This window comes from Gopherus flavomarginatus, chromosome 6, assembly GCF_025201925.1.
Source record: "Gopherus flavomarginatus isolate rGopFla2 chromosome 6, rGopFla2.mat.asm, whole genome shotgun sequence".
Lineage (NCBI taxonomy): Eukaryota > Metazoa > Chordata > Testudines > Testudinidae > Gopherus > Gopherus flavomarginatus.
This window is the reverse complement of record NC_066622.1, coordinates 64,563,329-64,577,984: the sequence shown is the minus strand read 5'-3', so window position 1 is coordinate 64,577,984 and position 14,656 is coordinate 64,563,329. Positions and strand designations below refer to the sequence as shown.

At 45.9% G+C, this 14,656-nt stretch overlaps 1 protein-coding gene across 41 annotated transcripts in view; it reads left to right on the top strand.

Moving 5' to 3' along the window:
* Nucleotides 1–14,656, top strand: part of SORBS1 (sorbin and SH3 domain containing 1) — a 275,655-nt gene that overhangs the window by 156,369 nt on the left and 104,630 nt on the right. The window contains exon 1 of one of the 41 annotated variants that reach the window (XM_050959926.1): nucleotides 6,022–6,173. The exons of the other annotated variants lie outside the window; for them this stretch is intronic. Within the exon in view, the coding sequence (XP_050815883.1) occupies nucleotides 6,142–6,173 (32 nt within the window). The 5' untranslated portion in view covers nucleotides 6,022–6,141. Of the gene's footprint in view, nucleotides 1–6,021; nucleotides 6,174–14,656 lie in introns of those variants that run through there. 41 annotated transcript variants of the gene reach the window in all.

The following is a 14,656-nucleotide window of genomic DNA, read 5'->3' as shown; positions in this document are numbered from 1 at the left end:
GTCTAAGAGTTAGACCAACTGAGACGTAGTGTCCATGAATACTTACTCTTTTCTTTAGGAAAGCACATTGCTCTTGGCTCTGCGTGCTCTTTTGGCTAGGTAGCAGGGGATCAGTAGCAGGCTACTTTGTTTTCTAGCCTGTTGTCATTAGCCATTAGGATGCAGCCCAAACAGGGAAGTTATTCCCAAAAAATATCCGCGAATGGACAGATCTCTCCATCTGAGTTTTGTTTGTCAGGGTTCCCTTATTGCTGCAATTCCAGCTTCCCTTCCTAATCACTGAACTAGACTTGAGCAACCCCTCAAATGATCATAGTTTGAATGCACATCCAGTTCAGGTGCTGAGCCAAAGTCCCCAAACCTCTCGAGTCAGCAAAATGAGGCTGAAAAGCTCAGGGAACTCAACATTCCCACATGGTTGATTTGTTTTGTTATTCTTCAATTTTAGTCAAAGCTAGAGATGCCATAAGAACAGCCTCTGCGCCAGGCTATGGAGCCCTTTCTTACACCTTGCAGTGGTACCATACTCCTCAAATAGCTTCACTGTGGAGGAGGGGACTACTTAGTATGAGAAGGGACTCCACGGTCCAGCCCCTTAGAAGTGAATGGTGGGGGGCCGGTGGCAGGGCACTCTTGGTGGAAGACTTTCTCCTCCAGAATTTGTTTCTTCTCTTAGTTGTCATCTTCTCGCAATATTGACATCCAGGGTACTGAGTAAGAACCATCTCCTTGCTCCAGCCCTTGATTGTAAATCACTCTATTGTGCTGGCACTTGTGACTGATGATGCAACAAACGTGGTGGATTAACACATTTCAAGAATATTTCAACCCTTCAGTGGCTAAGCTGGACAGGCCGTGGGAAGAAAAGAGCCATCTAAAAAGGTTACATTAAACCAGTCTTTTGCATTCCATTTTGTTGTTTGCACAAGCGTGCGATCTCAACACTCTGTGTTGAGGATTTTGTGTTTTTAATACAATACTAGCTGTGTCAGAGGAAGGCAAAATTATTATTATTCATTATTTGCATTACGGTAGCACCTTGCAGCCCAGTCATGGCCCAGGGCCCCAGGGTGCTAGATGCTGCTCAAACACAGAACAAAGATACACAGTGTCTGCTCCTCTATGGCCCTGTTCCTGTGCCCCCATTTAGTCCAGGGAAGTGGGTGTCAAATGTCCCCAAATCCAAATGACTGTGACTGTGTCCCACTCTACACAGGAGTAAATGACAACCCAAGGTGTTGGGCAATGGAGGGCCCAGCTGTTCCCTCAGTCACCTGGCTGTAACTCCCATTCATTTCAGTGGGACAAAAACCCATGTAACTGAGGGCACAGCTGGGCTCTCTGTCCCCCTCCCTCCAGTACTGGGTTTCTTAGTCCTTTAACAGGAAAGAACTATCTGACACACCCATGTTCCCTCTAGCTGGGCTCTCAGAGTAGGTACTATTTTCACACTCCTCAAATGGCAGGAAGGAAATGAAATCATGGACTATGCTCTCTGCACAGGTATCCTCACACCAGGAATCTTCTTGCTGAAAGTCAGCAGCTTCTATACCTCCTGCTGGGTTAATTGGCCGATCACTGTAACAAGGGCCACCTGCCAGCTTCTTAAAATCTGCAAAGACTCACCTGCCGTAGATGCAGGGGCAGGGGGGTTTGTTTCCTAGAAATGGGTCGGGTTGAGGTTCTGTCTCAGACTAGGCTCCGTCCCAGGGCCTGTTTCACAGGCCCTGAAAAGCTTAGCATCCTGTGACAGGCTAGCTGCCTGTATCTGGGGCAGACTGTGCTGTGTTACCTTCACAATGAGCTGCCTGGTAGTTATGTCAGGGTGCTAGCTTTTGTGTTCATAGCCACATGGTCAGTTCTCAGCCGGCAGGACCAAGCTGCAAAGCTCAGACACAGTTCTGAGTTGTCCTAGAAATCCAGTGGGTGTAGGGCAGGTGAGAGTGGTTTAGGCTCACCTCTCATTGCGACTTTGAAACATTCACAACTGAAACTCAGGCAGGTGTTTCCTAACAAGGCAGGAACTTAAGCCAGGCTCAGTGAGGTTTGTGGACATTTGAATAAGCCTGTGCAGATTTATGGAGTTGGGTGGAGCCCAAGTAGTTGTGGCCGAGTTTTGCTTTGAGGTTCAAACCCCCCAAACTCAGAGGGATTTGAACTGAGACTGCGGAATTGCATACAGCAGTGGGAGCATGTCATGAGCCAGTTCCCCTTCCATCTTTAGCAGAAGCAAACTGGCTCCATCACTTGCAACCAGCTCCTCCCCAGGAACGAGCCTCAAATCCCCCATAAACTATTGCATGGCATTCTTTGGCACCTCTTTTGAAATAATGCAACACGTGGCACCCCCTTTGAAGCCCTAAGGGACTAGATACAGCAGATGTGGGAATGCCTTGGAGGACTATCACGTGCAAATGGCTGTATGAGGTGATCAAGGTATGAAAAATGTGTGATTCCTGCATGTAAGTTTTCCTATCTGTTTTGGAATTGGAAAATCTTGCGCCATCTAGTGTGGGTTTTGCACATGATTTTCATATTGGAAACAAGGCACAATGAAAGGAGGGATGGTCCACCGGGTAGTACACTATCCTGAAGCCTAGGAGACCTGGGTTTAATTCCTGGCCGTGCTGCAGACTTTGTGTGGCATTGGACAAATCACTAGATGGGGAGCTGAGGCCCTGAAGAACCTTCGGGCCATGTCTGCACAGCAAAAATAATAAACCCCCAAAGCCCTGTGGCAGTGAGTCTCAGAGCCTGGGCCAACTGGCTGGGGCTCACATGGCTAAAAAGGCTGCATAGGCATTGGGGCTTGAGCCCAAGCTCTGAGACCCTCTCACCTTGCTGGGTTTCAGACCCAGGCTCTAGCGTATGCCCCAACGGCTACCCTGATAGTTTTAGCCCCACAGAGCAAACCCGCATCAGTTGATCTGGGCTCTTCTAAGACTTGCCACCATTGGCCCTTTTTGCTGTGTACATGCACCCTCAACGTGTCTGGGCCTGAGTTCCCCATCTGTCCGACGAGAGTAATGGCACTGCCTCGCCTTGCAGGGTGTTGTGAAGATAAATACATTAGAGGTTGCGATGTGCTGAGGTGCTATTGGGATGGAGCTGTCTAAGTGCCTTAGGCATTAGCTAACTGGATGGTTAAGTGGGCACTGCTGTTGGTTAGTTTTTGATTATTGCAGCTTGGCTTCAAAATGTCTGCCAATGTTTTTGCTCATTCCCAACCCACTAAGACACTTCATCACGCAATAAGGCTATCACTATACTACCACTTATGTCGGTATTACTTAAGTCATTAAGCGGTGTGAATAAGCTCCCCCCCGCCCCCCGAGTGACATAAGTTACCTGAGCTAAGTGCCAGTGTGCATAGCATTCGGTCCACAGGAGAGCTTCTCCCACTGCTCACTGGGGGTTCATTAATTAAGTCGGTGGGAGTGCTCTCTCTCATAGGCTTAGAACTGCATCGGTGCAGCAGCTCCATTGTAAGCTGTCTAGTGTAGCCATAGCCTGAGTGTTGGCTTTTAATTCAAGCAGGACGTGTGGCTGCTTGAAGCAATGCAGCACCTCAGCAGCTCCCAGCCTGGTTCCACCTTAGTCCATCTGGCAGCAGAACTTCAGGGGAAAGTACCCGTCCCAAACTTCTCTCTGGCAGTGGAGCCTATGGTAGCATCCCCATGTTTGTAGCCTCTGTGGCTGGAACCCTGTTAATCGCAAAGCCCGGGAGGGACTTGAATCCCAGCCCTTGATCTGAACTCCCCTGAACTTTGAATCAAGATTCAAACTTTGCCTCCCAGGCCCCTCTCTAGTGAGACTCTTTCCTGCAGCCCTTTTGAGTTCTCCAGCCATTAGAGTTACACAAAGTTCAGCTTATGCTCTCTTGACATTTTAATGGTGCTCCTTTTTTTCCTACCTGACGACAAACTGTCTGGGGCTTGTTTACAAACCCTTAGTACTGTACTCAGCAGGCAGCAGGCTTTGCGCTGATGTGACAGACCTTGTGTGGCCGGGGACACCAGAAATAGACTTGGAGGAGAGGATCCAAGATCAGTCTTAGCAGGTCTTCTTGTTATTATGTGACATGTAAACAATATGCAGTGAATCTAATCTGAATGACTAATGTGCACCATTTACTTTGGAGGCTATTCCTTGTTTTTTGTCAGCCTTTCTGGTTTTGCTAGTGAAATCTGGTTTTTTCCCCTGTAGTGGGGAGCGCTTTCTATCATCCTGTCATCTGACTGTAGAGAGGCCTGAACTGACTCCCTCTCTCAACCCAAACACACCTGAATGTCAGCATGTTTGTGATCTAAACCTTGAGCAAAATCTGAATTTTGCAAATGGCCTCTTCTGTATAATGGGCCCAACCAAAACCCTCCAAACCTTAGGTCATTTGAAACCCAGGTGTGAATTCTGAGTAGGGGGCTCTTCTCTAATACTGGTAAATAACTGAGAACACTGATCAGCCGTCATGAGGTGTATGATCAATACGAAATACATAAGTAGACTAGAACAGTGCTTACCAGCATCCTCATGCACTTGTGCCCAGTTACCAGACCAGGATGGTAGCTGTAAAACTCAGCTGTCTGGAGGCTGTGGATAGGGATGCTAACCAGCTAGACTGGAAAATAGAGATGGGCTTGAGCTTCAAAATCTGAAGCTGGATCTAGAGTTCAAACAGCCCTAAAGTGCATGTGTGTTTTCACCTCTAGGGCTTTTTTGAAGACCCCTCGCTAACATTTTATGTACAAGAAGGATCTGAAGTTAGATTAAGCACCCAGCCAGAGACTTCCTTGGGCTCTGTTCCTCTACAGTCAGCAACCTTTTCTCCATTAATGATGCTTTCTTAGCCTAGTCTTTATTCTGGTCCCTGCAGAGACCCTTGCCTTCCAGACATTTGTGAGTGCTCTGTCCGCAGCATGGTTTGTAGCGCTTCAGACTCAAGAGTCCCTAAGACAGGTTTGGAACAGCCTAAGGTTGGCTGCAGATTAGAGAGCACACAGCTGAAGGGGAGATAGGGCAGTGCAATGAGCCCCAGAGGCTTAAGGGAGAGATGGAGCCTAGAATCCCAGTCATGCATCCCTGAAGCTCCAGCACTAGTGCTTTTACCGTTTGAAAACTGCTGGACTGGAATAGATGGCCTGCTGATAAAGCCAGGACGAGGAGCCAAGAACCCCAGGTTCTCCCCAGGTTGAACTTGCCATTGACCTCCTGTGTGGCTCTGGACACAGGCTGCCACAGTCCCAGTCTTTTTGTGTCCTGTGTGCATGCACTGGAAGAATTGCTCCCGAAAGAGGGTGAGGCCGTTGTCTCACTCTCCCTCCTTACCAGCTGGCCCAAGGGAGCACACATTACACCCTGTGAAGGTTGGCACCACTCCCACTCCAGCATGTGTTCCTCTCTGGGACCCCCAGGGGAATCCTGGCTCAGCCAGCCTGCGTTCCTTTGGGGACTCTACCCTCCATGGATGCCCCAACATGGCTGTGGTTCCCAAGCTCCTGGGGTTAATCTCTCTTGCTCTCAAGCTGATCGTTTCTCTCGGTGTCATATCAAGTATTTATACTACAGGCCTAACTCTGCCAATTGCGGAAACATTAGCCAATCCCTGTGATCCTACTCATCATATAAGGATCTCCAGTGCCTATAGCCAGATGCTAATGAAAATGTTCCCTCGTGGACAGGCATATGCTCCTTTAGTGTGTTGTTGTTTTACACAGCGCTTTCCATGTGTTTTACCCAACTATTTTATAGAGTTTTGTCCATCACGCTCCTTCCCCGAATGCATCTCTATCCTACTCTCCTACCTTCCCATACTGAGCACCCCTTCCACCCCCGGTAGATCTGCTGGAACATTCAGTGTCTGCATGATGTCAAGGGCTAAGGAATGCCAGGCAGGCGGGAGGAGGAGGTTGATTGTGAGCAAGCCAAGTGACAGGCTGACATGATTAAGAGCCTGCTGGCTAATTAAAGCACAGAGGTGGGAGGAGCAAAGTATTTAAGGATGCCAGAGAGAGAAAGGCCTCCCCAAACCTCTTGTTACTCTTCAGTGAACTGAGCAGCTGAATTGCACAGAGCAAATCCTAATTAACTCTTTCACACCTCATCTGTGGAGTTCAAACTGGGGGTAGAAGGGGAACCCAGCAAATGGCACCTTTAACTGAAAAGCCCAGTCCAAGGTAAGGACACAGTCTGATTTCTGATTAGTAATTGGCTGGCTGCTTAGAGCTACCAGGACTTTATGTAGTACCGCTGCTGGCTTAATGCCATGTTAGCTGGGGTGTCACAGGTTAACTCCCAGTTCTGTTGGTGTGTCACAAGCTACAGTCTGAGGAAAAGAGTTCTCTAGATGGCTTTGCAATGGATCTGTGTTCTGATTACTGGAGATGGATGAATCCTGGTCTAGATTTCTACCTTCTCCCTGCCAGCCCCCGGTGGGTGGCTGAAGTCAATACCCAAATTTTGCAACTTGGGCCTGTTTCTAAAATCAAAGTGATGGGAACAAATCTGGTGTTTTGGCACAGGCCCTCATATGGCAAGTGTGTTTGTTTTTTGTCTTTCACTTACTAAATCTTCTGGGCCGTGCATTAGTCTGGTTATTGAGCTGGAAGAATGAGAATGATGTGAATTTAAAAGGGATTTTTGGGTTGGATGTTCTGCTTTTCCTGAAGGGACTTGTAATCAGAGATCAGAATTTAGCCTGCAGCGCAGCTGAGACCTCCTTCCGAGGGCATCTCCAGTACTGGGCATATAGGTAGCCTCTGTGTTCTTAATTCCATTCTTGCAACTGCTATAAGAGACAGCATGGTCTGTTGGACTGAGCGTAGGACAGGCAGTCAGGACATCTGGTTCTATTCCCACCTGGGCTACTTGTTGTATGGCTTTGGCCATCATTCTGGGTTTCCACCACGGCCTCTTTATGCTAACTGCGGTGTCTGTAAAGCCAGATGAAAAACCCTTGGGAATTCCTCTGACATAGGAGGGTCCCCTAGCTGGCAAAGACGCAGCAGAATGACTCTACTCCACCTCCGCTTGCAGCACCTGACCGAGGAGCATGTCAGAGGTATGCAAGGAGAGACATGGAGTACCTCTGCCCTCGGGTTGGCCTTAGCTCTTGCAGTGGCCCTGCGGAGTTGTTGCAGCTGTGCAGGAGTTAGAGCAACCCTCAGGGTGCTCTAGCATCTTATGTTGGGGGGACTGGAGGGTTCCACCCTGAATCTGGTTCCCTTGACCCCCCACATCCTTCACCAGCTGAGTGGAGCTCAGCTGCTGTTCAGAGTTGGAGTCTGTGTGTCTGTTTCCCCATCTCTGTGTGAAGTGGTGATATTAGTTACCTACCTTAAAAAGGGGTAATGTGCAGATGAGTAGGTAAATGTTTGTGCAGCACAGTGGGAAATGTAGTGCTACATGTTGGTCGCTGTTAGAAAACCAGGGTTTGCCAGCAGTTAGCACAGCTTGTGATGGGAGATAGTGGTGTATTTCCTTATATCTGAGACAGCAACTTTGGTATCCAATATTGTGGTGTGGTGATTGTCAGTAAATGTTGCTATTTTAATAGATCCCACTGTCTGGATATAAATAGTATTATTAGATGGTTGCTTTATTTGTGAATTTCATTGTGAATCTTAAAATTAGAACTGGGCCTGAATGAACACTCTTCCTCCACCCCACACATCTGGGAAGTTTATGTCTGGATCTGAACTTTGTGGTTTGGGTCCATTTCTACTTAAAATCTAGAGGATGTTAAGTGTTGTCTCCTTCATTATTAGTGGTTGTGTAACTTGAGAGCTCTACCACATGTTGATGAATGTCCAAAGAAGCCTGACTGGCTCTGCTCGCAGTATCTAATCCATTGTATTTATAGGGTGCCATTCACTGTAGTGAACATGCAGTTCAGTGTGACTATGTCCCTGGAAAGGTGCTGCATCTAAAGCCTGTGGCTAGCACAATAAGTCCATGGCTTCAAAACTGGGAACTCTTAGAGCTTCTGGAATCTGCAGCCATGATTAGTTCTGTTTGTTCAGAAAGATTGTTCTGCCCCCAAATCCAAGGCATTCATTGATTTTAGGCTCAAGAAGCCCCATATCTACAAAGATAGTGCAAGTAGCCTTGAAACAACTGAGACCAAATGAATTCAGTATGTAGAATTTATGAAGTGAAACAGAAAACTGATATCCTCCCAACCACCTTTATGTGGCCTTTAAGGATCCCAGGACACTTTTTGCAAGAGCAGGGGGTATAACCTGGTGCTGTTAACTTCACTTCCTCTCATTAACTCTGTCCAAACTGAATTCCTGCTGATTACATTCTCCCTGCTTAAATTCCCCCTACAGCCTCAGTAACATTAGGTCCCCTAAACTGTTGAGTGTTATGTGCTGTTAGTTCCTGCTTTCATCCCAGAGGTGGCTGTACATGATGTGTTCCCTTGTGTAAATTGTACATCCGCGTAAGTTTGTATGGTGCTCTGGGAGCCTGTGTGATGAGACCAGTTACATAATCAGGTGGATCTGAACAAAACCTCAGATCCCAATACGTCAAACGGCTGTGTCTTGGGACTCTCTCGCTAATATAAATGCATGATATGATTAAAACACTTCAGGGTCTGCTTTTACGTCTCTAATTTCTTTGTCTGATGTTTGAGGCTGTGATGTGGTTGTGTACATGTGCACACAGACAGGTATGACACACAACTTCTCCTACACTATGGAGACTTTAGCATTATATCTCCAATTGTTCTGGGGTGTACTGCACTGACAGCTAACACCAAAATCATCTCATCTACCTACCAAGCACAGAAGTCAGAGGACAGGCATGACAGGGTCAGAATAACTAGGTGCCAAATTACAGTAACTCCTCGCTTAACATTGTAGTTATGTTCCTGAAAAATGTGACTTTAAGCGAAACGATGTTAAGCGAATCCAATTTCCCAATAAGAATTAATGTAAATAAGGGGGGTTAGGTTCCAGGGAAATTTTTTTCACCAGACAAAAGACTATATATATATATATATATATATATATATATATATATATATATATATATATATATATATATATATATATAATTACACACACACACAGAGAAAGACAGTATAAGTTTTAAACAAACAATTTAATACTGTACACAGCAATGATGATTGTCAGAGGGTGGGATATTTCCCAGGGAATGCTTAATGCTAAATGATGAACTAGAATTCAGCTGAGCTCTCAAGGGTTAGCACGTTATTGTTAATTTAGCCTCACACTCTTCAAGGCAGCACAGATGGAGGGAGAGGAGACAGCATGGCAGACAGAGACACACCCCTTGTGTGTGTGAGAGAGAGATGTGCATTGCCCCTTTAAATACTCTGACCCCACTCTAAGTACATTCTCTTTTTAAGTAGATCAGCAAGTTGAGACAGCAGCTACTGCCAGCGAGCTCCGTCCATCCTGAGCCCTGTCATGTCCCCTCCTCCCCCTGCTCTGTAGCGATGGGGTAAGTGAGGGGCAGGATCGGGGGCAGGGGAGCACCCTGTCATTAACCCCCCTCTGCTCCCCCACCCCACCCCACGCAGCAAGCAGAAGGCCCCCTGGAGCAGCTCCAAGGCAAAGGGCAGGAGCAGCACATGACAGTGGGGGGAGGGACAGTTGGCAACTGATAGCCTGCTGGGCTGCTGCTGCACCAGGAACTTAGGGGAGAGGGGAGCTGATAGGGGGCGGCCGGTCCACACTGGTTCCAAGCCCCCACCACTAGCTCCAATGGGCTGCTCTTCCTGCAAGCAATGGACAAAGCAAGTGGCTGCCAAACAACATTATTAGGGAGCATTGCGCAACTTTAAACGAACAGCAACGTAACAATGAAACAATATTAACCAGGATGACTTTAAGTGAGGAGTTACTGTACACTCATGTAAAATCTGCTGTCCTGGAAAGGGATGTTTTCAGCCCTGGGTTACCAGGAAGAGCAGAACTCTTACCCAAAGGGATCTTGTCAAGCAGTGTAAAGCTGCTTCCAATTCTGAGTGCATAGTCTGTGAAAACAAACCATGGATTTATTACCTCCTGTTCTATTAGATACACAAGGTTCAGGGGACTGGACGTCTGGGGTGGGGGGGAATCTCTGTGAAATGGGATTCAGTGGTTCCAGTCCATTTCCTTGTGGAGAGGGATCCATCTGCCCACCATTATCCCAGCTGGTGCTATTTGCTGCCTTTGTTGGCTGCCTCAGCCAACAGGCCAGAGATGGTATGACCCGTGGACACTGAACTGCCCTCTCCAATCTAGAGGAGGCCCTTGCTTATCAGGGCAGGGCAGCAGAAAGATGCAACTATGGTCATGCACTTGTACTCTCTGAAACTGACTGAAGGAGTTGAGTCTGCAGGGCTGTCAATCTGTCAAATGTTTCAACTGCATCAGAGTCCCTTTTCCAGCACAAGATCCTACATATTTTAGCTATAACACTTGTCTTCATCTGAATGGAAAGGTGACCAAATGTAGATCTGTACTCTGTCACTTTTAAGATGTTCATTTTAAGTACTTTGTGCTGAATTAACTCTCACTGCTGGTGCCCTTTGTTCAATGTAAAGTTCATTGCTGAAAGATGTCTTCATCCAGAAACATCCCAAAGATCTTGAAGCAGCACGTTCAATAGGGTTGCCATCTTTCTAATGGCTGGTAACTAAACGCTCAAGGCTCTGCCCTGCCTCTTCCCCTAAGCCCCTGCCCCCTTCTTCACCTCATCCCTTGAGGCTATGCCCCTTCTCTGCCTCTTTCCCCCGAGGTCTTCACCAGCATAGCCAAGGCTGCCTTACCTGTTACCTGTGGACTGCACAAGGCAACATGCTGCCCCTAGAGCTATGAACAGCCTGGCCCCCGAGGCAGCGGCTGCTGCTGCTGTTCTGCTTCCTTCCTTACACTTAGGGTTACCACCTTTTCCACAGATTTAAAACAAATGGACGTCCGGGCTTGTCAAATGGCACCCAGACGAACAAGCTGAAACCCAGACTGTCCGGGTGAAAATCAGATAGGTGGCAATCATAACATTCAAGTTTACACTTCCTATTTGACTTCTGTTTCTCGGTGCAGTAGAGTTGTGCTGATTTGCATGAAATACTGGGATGTCGGTTCCTGTTGCAAATTGCTGAATTTTTCAACATTGAACATGCACTGTGGTTTTTAAAAAAAAAAGAAGGGGGAGGGAAGCAAGATGTTGCGTCACCCACAACGTGCTTTGTTAATTTATTTTAACAATTGTAGTTTAAATTATTTGTGGTGATACATCATGATATGCCAGCCAGGGCTCTACACTGTAGTTCGTTTGGTAAGTGAAGCTTTGCCACTGTATCTCTGCTGTTTTTGAGGAGTAGAGGGAAACCATTGTTTTGTGTGAACCTTTGCGAGGCTCTCTTGTACATTGCTTAGTAACAGTTCTTGCATGCCACTCATTCACAGGCTGCTGAGCATAATGCCCTCTGGAGCAGAGGCAGGATGTTAACCCTTAAAATAAAAATAATGATTTACTTATTTTCATACGTGTTTCAAGACAGGGAAGGAATGGCCATTTGTGAGAGAGCTAGTGGAATGGGTTACGTCAAAACTCTCTTCAGTATTTTGATATTCTTTTTCTTCCTTTTATGTAACACAATGTGAAGAGAAAATAAGTGGTACCAAGGACTCCATCGTGCTAGGTACCAAGCACTGGGACTCTGATCCAGCAAAGCTCTTAAACACATACTTGGCTTCGAGCCAATGGGACTACCCCTGTGCTTGGAGCATTCCCACTGGCTGCAAATTAACCATGTGCTTAAGTGCTTTGCTGGATCGCAGACGCAGTGCTCAGTGCTCCAGGGTCATGCTCCATGTGGAATGCCAGGTCAGGTGTGTTGGGAAGTATTGCTCGCCTTTAAAAGGCCTCTTGATATTTAAGCCAATCTCATGATTTTGGGTCACCTGACTTGTGATTTTTGAATGTGTGGAGTTGGCAATTTACTGTGAAAAATCCTATTTGAATAAGTGGAGCTGTCACTACTAACAAGGGAAGGAAACCTTGGTTTTTAAAAGTAGGTTTTTTAACCAGCATTGCCCCTTTCAGGCTGAGACTTGCAAAGTTGTCTAGTGGATTTTGATGCCCACACAGTAGGAGCTGGGTGTGGCCATACAAACCTCAGCCTAGGCTTCTAAACCAGTATACAACCAAGGGAACAACCCCTGACCCAAAATAACTAATTCATGAGATTCCTACCGTAGGGCCAGATTCTACAGCGCTTCCAGTGGCTTAAAAGCATATGTCCTTACACTGAACTATTAATGAGTTGTTTGTTATCTATTGCTATTGTAGGGAGAGATCCTGGAATGTTTGAAACATGTGAGATAATCCAGAGACATGCTGTACAGAAGTAGTCACCATGTATCTCCATTCCTTCTAACTAGACTCCACCACTCATTTCCACACCAAGTAGGGAAAGAGCTGTGGTCTTGGAAGAAATGTGCTGACACTGAAAGGGATGGAGAAGTCTTTAAAAGTCTGCCTAGAGGTATAGGGGTGCTGGCAAGGAACTTGTACATGTAACATGTAGATGTCAGCACATTTAAGATCAGAAACTCCTGGCTTATACCCTTGGGAATTCATTACCTGCCATCATGTCTTAAATTTGTACAGCAGAAGCTTTTGCTGCTATTTCTGTCACATTTCAGTAAAGGCATTATTTAAGGTCTGCTGGAGAGGCAGCTCTGTCTGCTGGTTAGCACAGGATGCTGGAAGGAAGGAGACTGGGGTTCTATTTCTGGTTTTTCTGAACTGCTTCCTCTGTCTATAAAACGGATATGATTCTTGAGGCCACTGATTTAGGGTGCTAGTGTATATGTAACACTGACAAACCCTGGTCGTCAGCAGGCAGGATGAAACCTAGGATCTCTGGAGCTTAGTGCATGCGCCTCTACTGCGTGAGTTAAAAGCCACATGGCCCTTAGCTATGGCTGTAGAGCAGACTCATTAATCTCTAAGTGGTCTTGGTGCCACTAGAGAGGACAGAGCACCACACTCTGGAGGTGTGTGGGTTACGTGTATACCTGCACAGCGGTAGTAGTATATGTGTAAACACCACCACTTCTGTGTATATAAATATATATATATATATATATATATATATATATATATATATATATATATATATATATATAAAGGATATATGCTCCAATTCTGGAAAAGTCTCCATTCATGGAAGCACTTAAGCACCTGCTTAACTTTAAAGTCAGTGAAACTGAAACCCATGCTTAATTTTAAGCACCTTGGAGACCAGCAGTAGTAACTGTGGGCCTGATTTAAGAAAGCTTCAGGCACATGCTAAACTTGAAGCATATCCTTGATTGCTTTCCTGATTTAGGACTATAGCTACTGCTTGCTGCCTGTTTGTAACACTCAGAGCCTCACCTGGTATAAATCAGCTTTGCAAACTGCAGTCTGTGGAACATGCTGATTCCTACCAGCCACGCATCTCACTCCCGCCACCTCACCTATTTGTGAATTCAGCTGATAACACATTAATTTCACAGTGAACAAACACTAAATGCATATTATATTAATTAAATTCTATAAATGCTAATAAGTTGGGGAACGTGTGAAACATCATTTTTCTAGGTCAGATTGCAATTAATTTGCCCCTCCTTCTTCATTCACTTTTGGCAAACTTGTTTCCTTTAATTACCGTTCTATTTTTATACCCAGAATCTCTTCCATTGAAAAGTGCTTCCTCTTAATTATGGGTTTATGTCCCAGCTGATGCCAAGATCGGTGATTGCATTGAATTCACAGTCTCCTTGCAGTTCTGGTACCAGTTTTCCTTAAGAGGGACTTGACAGTTTTAACAGCATGGAGCCTTCAGCGCTGGCTCACGTTTTGTGTGAAACCCATACAATTTCAGAAGCTTGGACTCGATGAAACCTTTCTAATGACTGTGAGTCTTTCCACTGACATCAGAGGGTTTTTGACCAGGCCCTCGGTGAAATGTGTAGACACGAGCGTATAGTGCTTTCCCTTTTAAATTAAAGAAAGTCAGGCTATGTCTATACTTCAAACACTACAGCTGCATCTGCACCGCTGCATCTGCACTGCTGCTTCAGTGTTGCCGTTCACTACAGCAAGGGAGTGACTCTCCTGTCACCATAGTCAATCCACTTCCCGGAGAGATGGTAGTGAGGTTGATGGAAGAATTTTTCCGTCGACCTAGCACTGTCTACACTGCGGGTTAGGTCAGCTTAACTAAATTGGTCAGAGTGTGGATTTTTTACATCCCTGAGCAATGTGGCTGGGTTGACCTAACTCTTTAGTGTCGACCTGGCTTCACAGAAGGCAGTCACACAGAAAATGAAAACTGCAAACTTAGGTCAATTGTATGGAGTCCTTGACTCCATTTTACTGTGTTTCTCTCTTGATATATTTAATTTTCCAGCTCAACGTCTTTCCTAAAAAACATTCAGGGTTAAAGAGCTAGGTGAGTTAAATAACGAAGTCATTATAATGTTCAAAGACTTATTGAGGGGGTGGTCTAACTTTCACATTGTCTGACTACCCAAGATTTTTCTGCAATATACACCTAAGATTTTTTATATTTATGTAGTATCTTTCACCGCATGATGTAGAAACTATATGTACCAGGATCACTTGAACACAGAAATGCATCCACCTC